The sequence below is a fragment of the Pan paniscus genome, chromosome 2 (genome assembly GCF_029289425.2).
Source record: "Pan paniscus chromosome 2, NHGRI_mPanPan1-v2.0_pri, whole genome shotgun sequence".
Lineage (NCBI taxonomy): Eukaryota > Metazoa > Chordata > Mammalia > Primates > Hominidae > Pan > Pan paniscus.
The window spans coordinates 154,755,870-154,777,633 of NC_085926.1; the positions used below are offsets into that span (position 1 = coordinate 154,755,870).

The window sequence follows — 21,764 nt, forward strand, 5'->3', positions numbered from 1 at the left end:
TAATAGCCCAATGGGTTCTTCCTCCCACACAGATGAAATCAAGCCACTGAGACCATGGCATTGCAGTAGAGAAAGAGTTTAATGGAAACGAGGATGGCCATGCCACACAGGAGATGGAGTTATTACTCAAATCAATCTCCTAAACAGGTTTTTAACACAAACAAAAGTGCCCTATTCTGGAAAAAAAAAAAAGGACACAAAATGCATTAGTAAGGAGGAGACGTGAGCACCAGGATTTAAGGAAGGAAGGGATAGGCCAAATCTGTTGTTTTGTGCAAATGTAGTCAGGTTTATGATCAGGACTGCACTTATCTATAAAACTGCTAATCTCTAGCCTTGATGGGAAAAGATAAACATCAGGTGTTAGTCTTTTGGTTGTACAACACAAAGGCTTGGACAAGGAGATTGCTTTTTCTAGACTGAGTCCATCAGTGCTTTGTCTCTGAAGTCAGGAAGTACCTCAACAGTAGTCTATGGAAAGGACTGTCAATGCTATGGAAGAGAACCCTGATAGAACATTACCAAAGCCTTGAAAGATTACACCATTGAAGATGCCATCATTCTTATAGAAAAAGCCGTGAAAGTCATCAAGCCTGGAACAAGAAATTCCTTCTAGAGAAAACTGTCCAGACGTTGTGCATGACTTCAAAGGATTTACAATGGAGCCAATAAAGGAAATTATAAAAGAGATTGTGGATATGGCAAAAAAGGTCAGAGGGTGAAGGGTTTCAAGATACTAATCTTGGAGAAATTCAGGAGCTAACAGACATCACACAAGAGGAATTAGCAGAGGACAACTTGGAGATGATTTTTTTTTCTGAATCAGTGCAGACAATGAGGAAGAAGACATAGTAGAGGCAGTGCTAGAAAACAAATTGATGCTAGATAATATGGCAGAAGGGTTTCAATTATTCGAGACTGCTTCTCACTTCTTTTACAACATGAACCTTCCTATGATATGGGTGCTGAAACTAAAGCAAACATTGGAAGAAGGATTGGCACTATATAGAAACATTTTTAGAGAAATGAAAAAGCAAAAAAGTTCGACAGAAGTTATGACATATTTCCTCAAAGTTACTCCAAGCGTGCCTGTCTTTTTTGCCTCCCCTTCCACTTTCTCCACCTGTGTCATCCCTGAGACAGCAACACCAACCCCTCCTCTTCCTCTTCCTCCTCAGCCTGCTCAATGTGAACATGAGGATGAAAACATTTTTGATGATCCACTTCCACTTAATGAAGATTAAATATATTTCCTCTTCCTTATGATGATTTTCTTAACATTTTCTTTTCTCTAGCTTACTTTATAAAATATGCATTAATTGAATGTTTATATTATCAGCAAGGCTTCCTGTCAACAGTAGGCTATTAGTAGTTAAGTTTTTGGGGAGTCAGAAGTTGTACATGGATTTTCAACTATGTGGAGGGGAGGTTCACACCCCTAATGTCCATTTGTTCAAAGGTCAACTATATATCAACTCATTTAATCTAATTAACATGCAGTTCTTTAGTTTTTATGCTGTTCTCTTCCCTGTTAGTTCACATCTGTACCCAGGACAAGGCATTTTCCCCATATTTAGCTTGCAATCCATACATTGTTAATAGTATATTTTTAAAAATCTCTTTGAAAAAGATTGGCTTAAATTGTGAGTTATAACCTCAAACTTTATCATCAATCTTTCGGGTTTTTCAGTAAATCTACAGTTAACTCTTGATTAACAACTAATCTGTTACATTTTGATTAAAATTTGCAGTCAGCTCTCAGATATGCTTTTGTCCATTGTGCATGTACCTTTGGGCTGCCTGTTAGCATTGATCATGCCATTGATTTAACTTGATGCTTACTGTTGCTGCCTGCCCTTCAGATTTATGTAAACTGTAACCCAGCAGGAACAGGAAGAGAAGTCCATTTACCATAAAAGACCTTTTAAATCATTACATTCAATTATCTTCACCTTTTAAGTTAGGTGTAAAAGAGTAAGCACAGAGAGGGTTCAGCTATACTTGTACTCACCTGAGAAATGGTGCTTATATATATTTGAAGACATGAAATATCCTTCCTCTTGCCCTGAACTAAGTCCCTTTCTTGTACTAGCCTAGGTATGGTGGAAAATAAAAGAAACAAAGCAAAGCAAACAAAATCTACACGAATCAATAGCTGCACTTCAGACCCTAATCACCTCTCAGGCAGAGGATGTACAATGACATGATAAAAAATAGCTCTAGAAGACAGTGTGTGATTTAGTGCCATGTAAGATAGTATCTGCTGTGAGAATGAAGAAGGCAGAAAGAGGAATCCCTGCATGGTGGGATGGCCAGAGGGGGAACTTTATGCTGGTGGTGAAACTGGAGTTGCCTCTTGAAGGCCTAGTATTTCCACAGGCAGCGGGTAAGGCATCCTAGGCCAAAGGAACAGAAGCTTTCTGGTGAGAAAAGCTGGCCAAGTTAGAGAATGTTTAACAACTTCAGTGTTTTGAAAATATAAAATATGTATTTATTTTTATAAGGTTTTTATGAGAGTTATAGAGGGTTTTCTCTCATGTTTGAGATACTTTACAAGTAAATTGTTTAAAAAATACTAAAACCAAGCATTTCATAAATCTGCAGATAGAGTCTAAAGCAAGAATGGCAGGCAGCCATCCAGGCAGTACAGAGAAGTGGGGACACCAAAAGAGGCTCAGCTGCCTAAGGTCCTAGACAAGTGTGCTAGTCGTAGACTTGGTCATATAAAGTGCAGCTTTGCACTTTTTCGGACCTAAGTTAGATGCATTTATACAACAAGTATTTATTTTGCCTATTATGTGCCAGTCCCTGTTTGGGGTGCTTGATTTTAAAGTAGCCAGAATATGTATATACATCCCAAAGACTATGAAAGTACCGTCTTTTAGAATAAATGTGTTACATAACTTCTTACCTATATTTGATTTATCTAGATTGTCTGTAATTTCACTTAATTTCCTAGTGACTGGGCAGTGTATTTAATCAGCTGCATGTGTTATTCTATACAGAATAATATTAGAGAGAGAGATCAGGGGTCCCCAAACCCCTGGCCGCTGACTAGTACCACTCACACAGCCCGAGGTGAGTGGCAAGCCAGTGAGCATTACCGTCTGAGCTCTGCCTCCTGTCAGATCAGCAGCAGCATTAGATTCTCATAGGAGCAGGAACTGCACATGCAAGGGTTCTAGGTTGTGTGCTGCTTATGAGAATCTAACTAATGCCTGATGATCCGAGGTGGAACAATTTCATCCCAAAATCATCCCCATCCCCCAAGTCCATGGGAAAATTGTCTTCCACGAAATCAGTCTCTGGTGCCAAAAAAATTGGGGACTGCTGATTAGATATATAGCTTATAGTGGTAACAGGAGCCATTTAGATTAGAACCATTTCATTTTAATGTGAAGAAACAAAGACTTTTTTTCATAATAGCTTGGAAATGGCTCTATTTCTCTATTGAAGAAAAAAGGACCTGAGATGTGTGGATCAGTGTGCAGTGACAGGTCTTTCAAAGGCTTTTTTTTTTTCTTTCTTGTTCTGTTAACTTTTTATGTTACTTTTTATGCTGGCTTCTCTTTCTAGAGAAGTCCCTGCTGTTTCCTTTTTTTTCTGTGTGTAGGCAAGGAAGGTGAGTGTAGAAATCAGGGAAGAGAAGGTGAGAGCCTTTCCTATTTATTTCTTTGTGTATTTTTGCTATGTGATATGGAAACAGATGGCTGGTAAATTAGAATTTGAAAATGACTATGCCACACTGTACTATTAATGCCAAAATGAGTAGTAGTAGAAAAAGGAGAGTTGCAAAAAATGTAAAGGTGGTAGGGGAGATGGCTACCAAAGAAAAAGTGTAGAGAAGAACTATGAGGATAAAAAGCTACAGTTAGAGAATCCATTGCCTGATTAGAAGGCTAAGATTGTTAAAGCATTTTCCCCTGGTCTCATCTCCTCAGGGAATTTTAGGGAAGAAGGAATAAGATAATCTTTGACTCTCATGTCCAGATCTTTTTCCTTTTTTATCACAGTTTCTGACTGAGCATAGTATACTTGTCAGACTTCCATCTTCTTAAGTGGCAGAAAATGTAAAAGCGGCCCATGGGCTAGACAGCAAAATCACATTTGGCTCCTTTTTCTACTGCTGCACTCTACAGGTTAATTCTGTATGTATTTAGATCATATCTCTAAATCTGTTCTCTCTCCAGGCTGAGCTGACTCCTACCTGTCCCTGACCTCGGATAACCAGCAGACTTACTAGCATTTTCATCAAGTATTCTGAAAGCAGAATATACTTGAAATTATATTACTGTTCTGGGTTTAGGATTTTATTGCCACAATTTAAGACTAAAACAACACTTACAGATCAGCAAAGTAATACTGTAATTGTATATCTCTTCCCCTCATGAATGTCAATCCATTTTAGAGACATATGGACTCCTCTTTTTAGAAAAGAGCAATGAATAATTTTCCTTTTGCTGTTTTTGCTAGGGGACATATGTGGAAATCAAAACAACAGCAACAAACTAGTGGAAAAATCAGTTAGTTTGCAGAAAGTGAAACTGATCTTTTGTTTTTTTAAAATGGTGACAAAATGAACACTTGTAATAGGATTTTAACTTCAGGAAATCTTTATTACCACAGGACACAAAAGTAAAAAAAAGAGACCAGAGTTGTTTATTTTGCAAAACAGAAGTAGTGATACAAGGGCTAGAGAGCGCACTGTTCTCTCAGGGATAACAATCCCTTTCCCCAGCAGTAACAGCTCATTTTGTCCTGTTTCAGTAAAGTAATTTTAGTACTTTGGAACTTTGAAATTTATTCAGAATAACAGTTTTATATTTCCAAGCACAGATGGTCATTGCCAGAAAAAATAAACTTAATTTCCAGGTTATTTTGGGCCACTGTGGCTAGGTTCAGATTTTTTGTTGAGTTGAAGTGGAAGAAAAGGAAAAAGAAAGTGGTCATACAAATGTTAGACCTAGCATCCTGGGAAAGTTGTGATGTGTGTGTGTGTGTGTGGATGTTTATGTGTGATGTGTTTTTAAGCAATTGTAGTTTTATTAAAACCTTATGACAAAGGGAATAGGAAGCTGTATAATTTTTGGAGAGACTATTCACTTATTTTTGTGACCCAAGGTAGTTCATTAGAAAAAGCATTTTCTTCAAAATATTATTATGAATCTTGAAAAATCTGAATTTGCCAATTTGTAGTCAAAAATACTTTTGCCAACTGACCATAGAAGGTCATCGAGTTTACTAAGGTGAGGATTCCCAGTGGAAAAATAGGTATTGGAGGAAATATACTTTGGAAGTATATATAGATAGACATAGGCATATCATTTATAATTTACATAGGGTAAAGCCAACATTTCTGATATTGCTCAATAACATGTCTTTATGGATGAATCTCTGATATTTTAGTCCCAGATTGATTTTTTCTATTTTTATTATTTTAAAATTAAACTTCTTATTTTGAGATAATTGTAGATTCACATGCAAGGTAAGAAATAACACCAAGAAATCCCACTTATTCATCATCTAGCTTCCTGCAGTGGTAACATCTGGCAAAACTAAAGTACAGTGTCATAACCAGGATATTGACAATTGATACAGTCAAGATACAGAACACTTTCATCACAACAAGGATTCTTCATGTTGTCCTTTTATCACCACATTCACCTTAACTTCCCCAATCTCTTCCCTACTCCCAGTCCATGGCCCTGGCAACCATTGGTCTGGTCTCCAATAATTTTATGTCAGGAATGTTATATAAATGGAATCATGTAGTGTGTAATATTTTGGGATTAGCTTTTTTCAACCTGTAATTTTCTGGAGTTTCATTAGGTTGTGTGTATCAATAGTTTATTCCTTTTTATTGCTGAGTAGTATTCCATGGTATGAATGTACCAGTTTGTTTAACCATTTACCTACCCATTGAAGGGAATCTAGGTTTTTTCCACTTTTCAGCTGCTTTACATATAAAGCTGCTATAAACATTCATTTATGTGAACATACATTTTCATTTTCCTGGGATAAATGGCCAAGAGTTCAATTGCTATGTTATATAGTAACTACAGGTGTTTTTTTTTTTTTTAAAGACACTACTAAACTGTTTTCCAGAGTGGGTATACCATTTTACATTTTTTACCTGCAGTATATGAGTGATCCAGTTTCTCCACATCTTTACCAGCATTTGATGTTGTCAGTGATGTGTAGTGAGTGATATCTCATTGTGGTTTTAATTTGCATTTTCCTAATGGCTAATGAAATGATGTTGAATATCTTTTCATGTGCTTATTTGGCATCTGAATATCCTCTTATGTGAAAGGTCTCTTCAAGTCTTTTTGTTCATTTTCTAATTAGACTTTTTTTTCTGCTGAATTTTGGAAATTCTTTATATAATCTAGGTACTAGTAAGAGAGGTGGTTTTCAAATATTTTCTCCTGGTCTGTAGCTTGTCTTTTTATCCTCTTTGCAAGGTCTTTTACAGATCAGAAGTTTTTAAATTTGATGAAATTCAGGTTATCAGATTTTCCATTTATGAATCATGCTTTTGGTATTAAATATGAGGTCTTTTCCAGTTTAGATCCTGAAGATTTTCTCCTATTATTTTCCTAAAAATATTTCTTCTAATATTTTCTACTTTTATATTTTATATTTTTGTCCCTACTTGTAGAATATGTGAGGTTTAGGTTGAGGTTCCTTTTTTAAAAAAAAATGTATGGATATCCAATTGTACCAGCACCATTTGTTGAAAAGGCTATCTTTCTTTCATTGAACTGCTTTTGTACCTTTGTCAAAAATCAGTTTGGCATATTTATGGAGGTTGTTTTCTGTTCTGTTCCATTGATCTATGTGTCCTTCCTTCTGCCAATATCATACAATCTTGATTACTATAGCAATACAGTGTGTTTTGAAATCAGGTAGTGATTCCCCCCACTTTATTCTTCTTTTTCAGCATTATTTTAGCTATTCTAATTCCTTTGGCTTTACATACAAATTTGAGAATAACTCTTTCTATATATAAAATATCTTGCCGAGATTTTGATAGAAATTGGATTATACCGGTTTAGGGAGAATTGATATCTTTACTATTTTGAGTCTTCCAAACATAAACATAGTATCTCTCTCCGTTTATTTAGATCTTCAATATATTTCATCAGCATTTTGTAGTTTTCAGCATACGAATCTTGTACATATTTTGTTATATCTACACCTGAGTATTTAATTTTTTGGAGCAGTTGTAAATATATATATATGTATGTATTGTATTTTCAATTTCAGTGTTTAGGTGCTCACTGGGTATATATATAAATGCAGTTGATTGTTCTGTTTGTATCTTGAAACATGCAACCTTGCTGAACTTACTAGTTCTAGTTTTATTGTCGATTTCTTGGGATTTTCTATGTAGATAATTATGCCATCTCAATTAAGGAGAGTTTTATTTTGTCCTTCTAATATGTATGCCTTTTATTTCCCCTTCTTGCATTGTTGCTCTGGCTAGATATTCTAGCACTATATTGAATAAATGCAGTGAGGGTGGATATCCTTGCCATTTTCCCAACCTTAGGGGGAAAAACACTGAGTCTTTTACTACTAATTATAATAAAGCTGTAGGGTTTTTTTTTGTAAGTGCCCTTTACTAAATTGATTTTTAAATTTGTAAATAAGCAGGTTAACTTAATGATGAGGAAGGGTCCTAATGGCTTTATGAAGTAGTCAGGTGGTCTGTTTGACTAATGAGCTTGAAGTATATATTGCCCTATCTCAAAAACTTTCTCCTAATCTGAATGAAATTTACTAAACACTCATTGTTTTTGAGTAAAGGCATCTTACTGAATGGAAAACCTCTTAGAAGGATTAATATTTCATACTGCTATCACTCTTATCTACAAAGAATTGTTTATTTCCTCCTTGTCTAAGCACAGAAAGCATCATATGGGTGGGAGAAGGAGGCACAATTGTATGTATGTATGTATGTATGTATTTATTTATTTGAAACAAGGTCTTGCTCTGTTGCCCAGGCTGGAGTGCAGCAGCACCATCTCAGCTCACTGCAGCCTCTGCCTCCTGGGCTCAAGCAACCCTACCACCTCAGCCTCCCAAGTAGCTGGGACTGCAGGCACACACCACCACGCCTGGCTAATTTTTAAAAAATTTTTTGTAGAAATAAGGTCTCACCGTGTTGTCCAGGCTCATCCTGGGCTCAAGCAATCCACCTACCTCAGCCTCCCAAAGCGCTGGGATCACAGGTGTAAGCTACCATGCTTGGCCAAGAGGCACAATTTTGAAATAGAGAATGCCACAGTTGGGCAGCAGGAAGGTACTCAGTAGTTTTTCTAGTTGAAGCACAGACAGGAACTCTGGAAAGGATCTGAAGCCTAATTTAACCTTTTTAAAACATTTACATTATTTTTATATTAAATAACTATAATTTTAAAAGTATGAACACTGCATTTGAGAAGTTTGTTTCATAGTTTATTTTCAAATGGTTCTACATTTGTTTAATATACTGCATTTGTTAATGTCTCCTCCAAAGTGCATCTTGTAGAACACCAGAACATCCTGTTAATGATAGGCCTTTTGTCAAGAATGACAGCTTGTCATTATTTTACTTTCAAAACGAGAGGATGATATAATACCAAGTTATAAGAATGAAGCACAAATTATATTTCACAAAAAGTGATAACTTACTTCATTTGGGAACATAATTACAGTATTTCATATCTTCTCAAGTTTCACAAAAATGCCCTAAGTAATTAGCTCATATAGGCACTAATAATTTGAAAGGGTTATTACATTTTTTTCTATAGCAGTTTTGCTTACAGAACATTATTTACAATTTAATAGCATTGAAAAATTTTGTGCAATGTATTTATTTAACATTGCTTACTTAATGATTCAGGTAAAGTCAGAAGACCACTCTTGTGGACCTATTATTTTAAAATCACATTGTCTTGTTTTCTACATCATAATGAATATCATGTTTTCTCTTTCCTTGCTGAACTTCTAGAAAACCTATTCTCTAAAATGTATTGCTTCACATAAAATACATTTCAGCCTTTTCTCCCTTGACTGCTATGATGAAATAACATTCTAATAGCTTTCACAATGTGAAGTTTATAGCATTTCTGTTTTATTCATCAGGCTGCAAATCTACTCCACCCTTCAAGAGTTTTCTCTAGAATAAAGATAGGACACTTTGCCAGGAGCAGGGCAAGAACTGCAATTAATAGGCAAGGATTAATGATGAAAGTGACTTACAGTAAGCAACAATTTTCAAATTGAGAAGAAGAAACTAAAATGCAAGATGGGCAAAAATTTTAAGAAAATATCCATCTGTTCCTAATTAGTTCAGATTTATTGACATGGATGAATTATATTTCTGAGGGCTGATAGTGTCTTTGCATAGGATTGCAGAGCCACTCTTGGTTATGTCTGAAGACATGCAGAGAGTAATAGGATAATGCACAAATGCCATTTCATGTATACAGTGCCCGTAAATTACAACCAATGAACTTAATTTCAATCCTAGACAAGATTTAGAATATATTATGAAAGGGTGATTTGTGAGGATATATTAGAGAAAACAATAACCCTTGGGCCAATTTTATGTTCACTGAGAGTAAGCATGTAGGCTTTGCCATTTCATTTTATGTAGGATTACTAGATCCAGGAACCATATTAGGCATAGAATATATGGACTTTATGAAAACATTTGACAAAGTTTGTCATAATATTCCTGAAGACAGTATAAAATAAATATAGGCTGGTAACAAAGATAATTGGATAATTTAATGATCAGATTAAGAGTTGTACCTGAAATATGCTGAATAATAGAACAGTATCAACCAATGTGATATGACATGCTGTGGAGTTCTGTCCTCAACTTAGTCAATTTAGCATTTTAAAATCAGAGAGTGAGATACATAAAATGACTTATAAGGATCAACTTTGCAAAAGACATAAAGCTTAGAATTTTCTGGATACCAGTGGCAATAACTAAGGTAATAACCAAAGGCAATAACTATGTCTAAGACATATATATCTATGTTATTTTATTCATTTTTTATTATTATACTTTAAGTTTTAGGGTACATGTGCATTCAGTTAGGAAAAGAGGAAGTCAAATTGTCCCTGTTTGCAGATGACATGATTGTATATCTAGAAAACCCCATTGTCTCAGCCCAAAATCTCCTTAACCTGATAAGCAACTTCAGCAAAGTCTCAGGGTACAAAATCAATGTGCAAAAATCACAAGCATTCTTATACACCAATAACAGAGAAACAGAGAGCCAAATCATGAGTGAACTCCCATTCACAATTGCTTCAAAGAGAATAAAATACCTAGGAATCCAACTTACAAGGGATGTGAAGGACCTCTTCAAGGAGAACTACAAACCACTTCTCAATGAAATAAAAGAGGATAGAAACAAATGGAAGAACATTTCATGCTCATGGGTAGGAAGAATCAATATCGTGAAAATGGCCATATTGCCCAAGGTAATTTATAGATTCAATGCCATCCCCATCAAGCTACTAATGACTTTCTTCACAGAATTGGAAAAAACTACTTTAAAGTTCATATGGAACCAAAAAAGAGCCCACATTGCCAAGTCAACCCTAAGCCAAAAGAACAAAGCTGGAGGCATCACGCTACCTGACTTCAAACTATACTACAACACTACAGTAACCAAAACAGCATGGTACTGGTACCAAAACAGAGATATAGACCAGTGGAACAGAACAGAGCCCTCAGAAATAATGCCGCATACCTACAACTATCTGATCTTTGACAAACCTGACAAAAACAAGCAATGGGGAAAGGATTCCCTATTTAGTAAATGGTGCTGGGAAAACTGGCCAGCCATATGTAGAAAGCTAAAACTGGATCCCTTCCTTACACCTTATACAAAAATTAATTCAAGATGGATTAAAGACTTACATGTTAGACCTAAAACCATAAAAACCCTAGAAGAAAACCTAGGCAATACCATTCAGGACATAGGCATGGGCAAGGACTTCATGTCTAAAACACCAAAAGCAATGGCAACAAAAGACAAAATTGACAAATGGGATCTAATTAAACTAAAGATCTTCTGCACAGCAAAAGAAACCACCATCAGAGTGAACAGGCAACCTACACAATGGGAGAAAATTTTTGCAACCTACTCATCTGACAAAGGGCTAATATCCAGAATCTACAATGAACTCAGACAAATTTACAAGAAAAAAACAAACAATCCCATCAAAAAGTGGGTGAAGGATATGAACAGATGCTTCTAAAAAGAAGACATTTATGCAGCCAAAAAACACGTGAAAAAATGCTCATCATCACTGGCCATCAGAGAAATGCAAGTATCTATGTTATATACTCAAATATATGTGAGTCTAAGATAATATAAGATATATATTTTTATATATTTTATATATTTGTATATATTTACATTTACATCTGTAGTTCTGTACTTGGATCTGAAAAGCCAAATGCTCACGTAATAGAATGGAAAGTATTGGTCCCAAGGAATATGGAGCTTAAGGGAGAAAAGAGAAAGTAGTAGAGGAAGATTGGGCATGAATTCCAAATGGCAAGTAGGGCAGCCACAACTCAAGAGGGACTGAAGTGAGGAACTGGAAGAGTTTGGGGTATAAGACAGTGGCTGGTTCCTTATTTTCTCTCTCTTTCTGGAGCTACAGTGTCCTCATCTCAGCTTCTGTCTCTGTGTCTACTCATTCATGTCTCAGAATTTTAGTTATGTTAGTTACTTTGTATCTTGTGCATGACATTTTCTGTCTTATGGCTGTGCCAAAGGTGACCTAAGTGCCTGAATCTTCAACAATTACAGGCCCAGTTGGCTCATACCAGCTTGGGCTTGGTTCTTCTGGGTCTGATGTCCAATCCTGGTTCACCAGTCAGCCATGGCTAGGGTAGATAGGTGGAGGGAGTCTTAGTCACATTGCCAAACATGGCAGCCAGGGCTGAGGAAAGTGGATTCTCTAAAATGGAAACATAGACAGAAAGGAAATAATTGGTATATTCAGTATAATAAGACGTTGGTTTGCACTGCAGTATTTTTAAAATCAGGGGTTTTATTTAACATAAAGCCAGTTATAGTATATAAAAGCAAAATATAATTGCTAAAAATATTAAAGACCAATGAGATCTAAGGTTGCATTAGAACGTATTACAATGATATTAGTAATGAGATATTAGAATGAGAGAAGTTTGAGTCTTCTCTCATTCTGTTTTAGTGAGACCAGCCACACTAAACTATTGCGTCTGGGCACCATACTTTGAAACACATGTAGAACACTGGAAAAAATTTAGAGAAATCTAGAATGAGGAAGAAATTCAGCTGAAGAAATTGTAAGTGTTGACCTAGAGAAGAGAAGACATGGAGTGTTCCTGATAGCTGTCTTCAAATATTAGAAAGACCTTCATGTGAAAGGGGCCTGGGGATGTCCCACATGGTTTCTAAGAGGACTGGAGCTGGTGCACACTTCAGGGAGGCAGATTTGTGATGAGCCTAAGAAAGGATTTCCTGAGAGACACAACTGGCAGAAGATGGAACAGAATGCTTTAAAAAGTAGTTTCCCATCATTTGGGATGTTAAAATAAAGGATAGGCAACAACATATTTAAGTTGAAGTAGATTAATGGAATTGAATCCATCTAGAGCTTGAACCAGATTATCTTTATGATTACTTTTATAAATCTATACATTTTATATAGTGGCAAGTAGTTGATATAATCATTAATCTATATCCCATAATACTGTATTATGGTTTTTAATTTAAAATTTTTACTATTAAAGTTTAAAGGAGCCAAATTTTACTTTATAAAAATGTGTTATTTTTTTCTTCCAGTTGACATTTGTGTAATGACATTGGTAGGCAGATATGGTGGCATTACTATTAGTTACAGCAACAGTTTCTATAGTTTCAAGGGAGGTTACTTTAAGAGTAAATCTTGGATAATGCAAGAGTTAATTTCAAATTTAGTGCCCTGGAGCAAGCATTTTATGAAGCCATCTCTTATCCTTTATGAATAGGAAAACAAGCAGAGGCTACTGAGAAATATTTATACCTGAAACAGAAAAAAGAACTATCTCCCTTCTGACTTGGCTAAAATTTCATTTTTCACTGGCCCTATGCTGGCCAAAAGTCACACAACACTTTATCTGAAGGAAGGAAGAGGATCTATCCAATATACATGTGATAGATAAATATAATACAGATGGTTAAAGGCACAGGTGCTGGTTTTAAATAGACCTGAGTTTTAATCCCAGCTTCTCTGCATATCAGCTGGTTATTTAACTTTAGTAGTCTCAGTTTTTTAAAAAAAGTCTGTAAAATGGGTATAACCGTACCTACTAAGAACTGATTTGGGGAGAATAGATTAGGTTCAAAGTATTTTTCCTATTTGTAGATTTAAGACAGAATGTTAAATTTCTGTAAAAATCATAAAATGCTGAAACTGAACAGAAACAGAATTCATTTGGTGAAATGTCATAATTTTACAGATGAGGAAAATAAGATCTGAAAAAGCCAGGAGAACAGAGCAGTTTGCAATTAAAGAACAGTGATTTCCTCCCACTTCGTGGAAAATTCATCTTAAAACTGGAATTATAAAGATTATAAATTTTTCACTATATTTGGTTTTATTTTATGGAAAATATTTCAAGAGTAAATTTTTCTTAGAGATACCATGGAGAAACAATTGCTCTGAAAGATCTTTTTCTAATCCCAAGATTTTGTGTCAGACTCAATATGCCAGTTTAAAATTTTTTATACAAGTGTTAGCAATGTCGTAATTATTGCTCCAAGGCATAGTATACTATGTATTTACTTCATTCAACCAGCATGGCTACAATATCTTCAGTTGAACTTGTTTTTTCAGAATTAAAAAAAATTTGGTAAGTGTATGTTCTGTTTCCTAGATGTTGCCTGAAGAAAAAGTTTGTAAGTACTGTGGAGTCAGCTATCTAATTCTTCATGAATTTAAGGCTATGGAAGAAAAAGTGAAAGCAATGGAAAAAGAGATGAAATTTTATCAAGGAAGTGTAGATCGTGAAAAGAGACTTCAAGAAAAGCTGCATTCTCTTAGCCAAGAACTTGAACAGTACAAAATTGACAACAAATCCAAAACAGAAAGGTTGAGTATGTTTTTCTTTTCTATCATTGATTTAGTTGAAAGACAGCTACAGGAAATAAATACACTTTGTTTTTCTAAAATTTCTCTACATCAGGTATAGTTTATACTTTAATGCATTTGTTTCTTAATTATATTAAAAATTACTAAATATAATTATTATAGTTTGCTTTCTTTTGAGGCATGTATTTACTATCTGAAAAATTAGAAACCAATTAATTTAGTAACCACCAGCTGAGACATTCAAATTTTTTTCCCAGGTATATATATCTTACGTTTTATTATTAGGAAAATTTATCTATCAAAAATCAGATTAATTTTGGTAGTTTTTCATACATTTATTTTTAAATGGCTTTGGATTTTTAGATTTGTAGAATAAGGCTTTCATGTTTTGAAAAAGATGCCAAGACGTTCAAATTAGTGTGTGATTTTAAATTATTGGAATTGGAAATAAATTAAAGAATGGGTTTCTAATTTTGTAGAATCTAATCAGCAATCTAGCCTGCCTAAAGACACTTCAGTGAGCCTACACAGGAGAGTTTTTGCTGGTGTTTTATAGTTTTTCCTATGAATGAAAATTTCTTGATTTAAAGTATTGACAGTTGATGTTAAGAGACCTTGAGTTAATGAATTTAATGAATAAATTTAATGAATAACATGTCTATGTAGTGGAAACTTGCTTAAGTCTCTTTGGATTAAATACTTTTATTAAATTTTGTTACAGAATTTTATATAAAAATATATAATTGCATTAAATGCCAGTTGAGCCAGATATTTCTTAGTTTTTTACCAAAAAAAGTTGTTATAGTTTATTTAATTTCACATCTGAATAATAAAGTATTTTATGATATTTTCATGGAAAAGCTTAAAAATTTGAAGTATTATTTACAATTTTTAATTTGCAGGGGTTTTACCTGTCAGGGATTCTTTTGTTTGGTGTATTCACACCTTACTTTCTTTAATAAAATGTATTATACATGTAAGACATAAACACATGAAGTAAAAGAAGTATAGAGAATAAATAATAAGGCAAGAAAGTCTTTGTACCCTGCTGATTATACTATTACTGGTACCCAGCTGATTGTACTGATTGTATTCTTACTGGTACCCTGCTGATTGTACTGATTGTATTCTTACTGGAGGTAAAAATCACTTTTTTTTTTTTTTTTTTGTGACAGAGTCTTGCTCTGTCACCAAGGCTGGAGTGCAGTGTCGTGATCTCAGCTCACTGCAGCCTCTGCCTTCTAGGTTCAAGCAATTTTCCTGCGTCAGCCTCACAAGTAGCTGGGATTACAGGTACACACCACCATGCACGGCTAATTTTTTGATATTTTTAGTAGAGACAGGGTTTCACCATGTTGGCCAGGCTGGTCTCAAACTCCTGACCTCAGGTGATCTGCCCACCTGGGCCTCCCAAACTGTTGGCATTATAGGCGTGAGCCACTGTGCCCAGCCAAAAATCACTTTTAATGATTTGGTGTATGTCTTGGTAGATCCTTTATTGTACCTTTACCTTTATTACAAATGTATTTTCTTTTCTCTTTTCTTTCTTTCTTTTTTTTTTTGAGACAGGGTCTTTCTCTGTTGCCCAGGCTGGTGTAAAATGGCACTATCACGGCTCACTGTAGCCTTGACCTTCCGGACTCAAGCTATCCTGTCACCTTAGCCTCCCGAGTAGCTGGGACCACAGGTGCACACCACCATGCCTGGCTAATTTTTGTATTTTGTAGTTTTTTTTTTTCTAGAGATGCTGTTTTGCTATGTTGCCTATGTTGGTCTCGAACTCCTGGGCTCAAGTAATCTGCCTGCCTTGGCCTCCCAAAGTGCTGGGATTATAGGCATGAGCCACGTGCCCAGCCTTATTTTCTTAATATATGTAGTTTATATCTTTATCTTTTAATAGACTAGTTTTAACATTAGCAGTATATCAAACATATTGTTGTGCTGCTGACATTTGCCACTTAACTATATATATTGGAAATTGTTCCATGTTAATGTATGTAGATCTACCTTGTTCTTAACTACACCAACATTTTTGTTACCAAGAATATGCTATAATTTACTTAATCAATTTTCTTTTCAACATTTATATTATTTCCAATTTTTGTTATTACATGTAGTATTTGTATTTATATTCTTGTGAACATATGTTGTTCCAAAGGATACATTTCTAGAAGTGGAACTACTGAAAGAAAGCAAATGCCAGTTTAAAATTTTGATGGGTATTATACCAAGTAGTCCTTTGAGAAATTAGCATTAACTTACTTTTGGCCAATAGTTGATGAAGTGACCACTTTCCTACATTTTGTTAATATTGGGTTTTTCTTAATTTTTTTCAATCTCTTGAGTGAAAAATGTTACCTCATGGTTATTTAATTAGTATTTGTTTTTTGCCAATGAAGCTGAACATTTGTTTGTGTATTAGACATTTATATTGATTACCTATATACATATATTGACCATGTTATTGGGTTATTTGCTTATTTTTGTTTATTTGTAGGTGCTTTTAATATAATATTGGCATTATACTGTGTTTATATATGTTGTTAATATTTTCTCATGGTTGCTTGTCCTTTCACTTCATTGTATTTTTTTGCTGTATCTTTTAAAAATTTTAATAATATCCTGTGCCAGGTTCTGGTTGGTTAAGAGTTTTGTGTCAAGTTCTTTTAGTTGCAAACAATGGAAACTTATCTGACACGAACCTAAACACAAAAGAGAATTTCTTGGAAGAATATGAGGTGATAGCTCATTGAAAGAAAGGAAAAACTCAAGAACCCTGGCTTTGGAAATGGACTAGAAACAGAGCTTGTTCAGGGATCTGGGAAATCTGGGGTAAATTCACTCAACTTTTTTTTCCTTGCATCATTCCCTTCAAGATTCAAATCCCAGAAGAGTCTCACTGGCTTTACTTCTTTTATGTGACCACCCTCCAATTCCACCCCCTTAGCCTGATGAAGGGGGGAACCTTGATTGATAGGTCTATGAAGACTTCATACAATGAAAGCAAAGGTATTCACTAAAGAGAAGTTAGAGTACTGTTATCAGAAGAAGAGGGAATAGACTCACGCAAGTAGAAACAACAACATATGTTTAAAACTTATAGTATTAGAATTAGCTTTTTAATCTATTTAGTATTAATTTTGTATATAATTTGAGGTAGATTTCCAATTTCATGTTTGTTGTTTCTCAGATGTCTGGCTGTTGGCCCAATATCACTTATTAAATTCTTCATCCTCTCTCCCTTGACTTGAAATGCCACCTATTAATTTTTCTTCTAGCATATTTCTGGATGGTCTGTTTTGTGTTATTGATTTATTGTCTATCATTGAGTCAGGGCCACACTTTTAACTACTTTAGCTTTATAATATGTTTTTGATATTTTGTAGGACAAGTGTTTGGTTTGCCTTTCAGGTTACCCTGGCTTTTTAGTATATTTTCTTTTCTGGACGAACTCTAGAATCAGCTTGTCCGATTCCATAAAACATGCTGTGTTATGATTTAGACTGGGATTGCATTTACTTTCTAGAGCAGTTATATTATCTCGATAATTGACATCTTTATAATCTTAAGGCTTCTTATCCAGGAACATGGATTCCCCATTTATTCAGATGTTCTTTAAATCCTTCAATACAATTTTATAATTTTTAAATACATTGTGTATTAGTTTAATCCTTGGACATATTTTTGTTGCTTTTGGGAAAGATGTCTTTTTATTACATTTTTTTGAATGCTATTTATTTCCGTAGCTAGCTTCCTCATTGAATTCTTTTATTAGTTGTTTGAATTTTTTAATTTTCTTGAATATTTGTTATATATGTTTATAACACACACATACATGTAAAACAGTCACATCATATGCAAATAGTGCCTGTCCTCTTTTTATTTCCAATAGTTATACCCTTTTCCTCCTTTTTCTTGTCTTATTAAATTAGATTGGACCTGTAGAACAGTGTTGAATAATAAACTTGTAGAATGCATCTTTATATTTATTTCTAATGTAATGCAATCCTGCCTAGGATGTTTCTGGTTTTCAAAGGACATCTGCTATAGGTTTCTTAAAGATACCTTTTATCAATTTAAGGAATTCTTCCTTTTATTTCTAGTTCTTTAAGTTTATTTAAAATCAGATGACTATTGAATTTTAATAAATGCTTTTCTATCTTCTATTGAGATGATCATATGATTTGTTTTCCTTTAATCTGTTAATATAGTAAATCATACTAATGGATTTTCTAATATGAAGCTAAACTTACATTTTTGATAGAAAGCCATTTTGATCATGTTACGTATTTCAGGGTTCCCAAAGTCTCATGTATTTGCTTGCCTTCTTCATGATTCTTGCCACTGCTATAAGTACTCTGCACTATTCTATTTTTCTGTGAATTATCCCTTAAATATATGTATTTCTATGCATATAGTAAGTGGAAAAACACTTATCACTTGCCATAAATACAAGATTTAAAAAATAAGTATATAGCTACAGGTTGAGTAACTTTTATCTTTGGATAAAAGCATTGGATAAAAGTACTTTGGTCCAGAAGTGTTTTGGATTTTGAAATATTTTCAAAATACATACCAGTTGAGCATCTAATCTGAAAATCCAAAATGTGAAATGCACTAATGAGTGTTTCCTTTGAAAATTATGTTGACACTCAAGAAGTTTTGGATTTTGGATAATTTCTTTATTAAAATAAAAGTGTTTTGTTTCTGTAACACTAACAAAATTGCCCATGCTAATGGTGATTGTGAAATAGTTTATGAAGAGCATTGTTCTTTTGAAATAATGCTGCTAATATTTTACATAGCTATTTGCGTCTGTGTTCACAGGTGAGGTTGGCCTATAGTTTTCTTGTGGCATACAGACTAGGTTATACTTATCTTTTCTAATAAGTTAAGAAGGCTTTTGGCTTTGGTGTGCACCAGACATCTTGAATAGCACATGAATTTTTTGTTCTTTGAAGATTTGGTAGATCTTCATTAAAAATGTATTTTGTAGAGGGAGGGTTGGTTGAATTTTGATGACCTATTATGTTTCCTCTGTAATTATTGGTTTACTTATGGATTTTTTTACCTCTTTTTGAGTCAGTTTTGGAAGTGTTTTCCTGGAAAATCAAGCATTTCACTTGGCATTTCAAATTTCTGGATGTTTAGTATTATAGAGTATCCTCTTATTTAGAAGCTTTCCTCTGTATCTGTTATGACTCCATTTCTCTTTCCTTGAGTAGTTTATTTGCGTTTGATTGAGAAAGAGACAAGAAAGAGAGTGAAGGACAGAGAGAGAGAGAGCTTTTTTCCTAGGAAAATAAACAAATTTGTCTATTTTGGCCTTTTTAAAGAACCAGATTTTTGTTTAAATTAATCAAATATGTTCCTTTTTAAAATTTATATTTATCAGGCCAGGCGTGGTGGCTCACGCTTGTAATCCCAGCACTTTGGGAGGCCGAGACAGGCAGATCACCTGAGGTCAGGAGTTTGAGACCAGCCTGGCCAACATGGTGAAACCCCGTTCTCTACTAAAAATACAAAAATTAGCTGGGTGTGGTGGAAGACATCTGTAACCCCAGACACTTGGGAGGCTGAGGTGGGAGAATTGCTTGAACCTGGGAGGTGGAGGCTGCAGTGAGCCGAGAATCATGCCACTACACTCCAGCCTGGGTGGCAGAGCGAGACCCTGTCTTAAAAAAAAAAAAAAAAATCTGTTTTCTATCCTTTCTTTAATGTTTAGTTTTCTTTCTACTTACTTGAGTTGAAGTCTTTGGTTAATTTATTTTCAGTCTCTTTTTCTAATAAATAAATTTAAAGCTATTAAGTTTTCCTGTGGCAACAGTCTTTGGCAACAACAAACTTTTTGATAATAGTATTTTATTTTCATTTACTTCTAAATAAGATGAAGTTTAGTTTTTATTTGCTTTTTAATCCAAGAAATACTTGGAGGAATGTTTTTAAATTTCTAAATGGATAGGTTGTTTTTTGACTATCCTTTTATCTATGTCTATTTTTATTCCAGGTTGAAGAGAATATAACCTATTTGGGAGACCGTATTAAGAGTTTAATAAACAATAAGTTTTGGAAATATTCTGTAGTTACTCAAAAGGGTACATAGTCTCCTTTTAATGGATATAACTTTCTAATAGATCCATTAAATTACACTGGTTAATTGCAGTATTCAAATTACATATATTTGTACTTAGTTTTGTCAATTTCACTTGAAAAATGATAAGGGAATATTGAAGTCCTTCAAAATGAATATGGATTTGTCAGTTTCTGTCTATGTCAAAATTAAGTTCATGGGGGTATATAAAACCATCTTTTTAGATTTTATACGTTTTGCTGATATAGAATATCCTTCTTGACCTTAAATTTTTCTAACACTGGATTTAAAAAATTATAGTTTGTATCTTTACACTTCACAACGTTTTATACTGACTTTTTAACAAATTAATAAACTTTATTTTTTAGAGCAGTTTTAAGTTCACAGCAAAATTGAGTGGATCAGAAAGTTTTCATATAACACAGTCCCCACACTCACACAGCCTCCTCTTCACACCACAATGATACATTTGTTATAGTTGATAAAGCTACATTGACACATCATCATCATCCCAAATATATAGCTTACATTACGTTTTACTCTTGGTATTATACATTCTAAGGGGTTTGACAAATGTATAAAGACATTATCCACCATTGCAGAATACAGAATAGTTTCATTAATACAGAATAGTTTCATTCATACAGAACAGTTTCACTACCCTAAAAATACTCTGTGTTCTACTTATGCATCCTCCTTCCCCATTAACACTTAGCAACCACTGATCTATACTGTTGGTGTTTGGCTGGAGTATGGCAAGTACTGCCAAGAATACTTTCTGTCATTCAGTCACCCTTCGCCTACTCAGCTAGGTGGATTAAATTTTTCTTGGAGCTCTTTTTTGTCTATGGCTGTTGGTGGTTCTGGGTTGGAGACTTCGACAGCACCTTGTCTGGGATATATGAGAGTCAATAAGAAAACTCATGGATTTTATTGCCTTGGTATTTATCAAGTCTGAAGGTCCCTAGGCCATCTGCCTTCTTTACACTTTTCAGAGTCTTTCTATGCTGCTTATGTTATGTTCGGGGTGTTTCAGTTGTAAGGAGGATCTGGGAACAATGGGACTACTCCATCTTGGTGGAAATCTTGGGTTGGTTTTTTAGTCAAATTAAATATTGTTTTGAGTAACTTAGAATATTTCTAAAGAAGGTAATTGGTTAAATTCTCACAAATATCAGTAGATTACAGAAGTCAGTAGTTACACAATAAAATGCATCTCTAAGTGGCTGTTAAACATTTCCTCTTCAGTTTCTCCTCCGCTTATGCCAAATTGAGACTGTCATATGGAGAGTTAATCCACAGTAATGTAGGCTTGTTTATGAGGGACAGCACTTAAGAGTTCGGTTGGCAATTATCTCATGTTAGGTGAGCCAGATAAGTCAGTTTAGAGCAGTCAGCCCAAGGATAGGGCTACCTAAGGTAGGTACCAAAGGTCCAGAGATCCAGACTGAGTCTACAGTTTGAGACCAAATTAATGCAGAGAGTGTGTCTGAATTTACAAATGGAGAGAATTGGAGGAAATAAGTGTACCTGG

At 34.5% G+C, this 21,764-nt stretch overlaps 1 protein-coding gene across 7 annotated transcripts in view; it reads left to right on the plus strand.

The window, feature by feature from the left end:
• The window catches only part of LEKR1 (leucine, glutamate and lysine rich 1), a 219,317-nt gene that overhangs the window by 15,238 nt on the left and 182,315 nt on the right, over window positions 1-21,764 (plus strand). For all 7 annotated transcript variants that reach the window (XM_055110616.2, XM_003830645.3, XM_063602993.1 and 4 more), the window contains exon 3: window positions 13,925-14,139. In XM_055110616.2, the coding sequence (XP_054966591.1) occupies window positions 13,925-14,139 (215 nt within the window). The remainder of the gene's footprint in view (window positions 1-13,924; window positions 14,140-21,764) is intronic.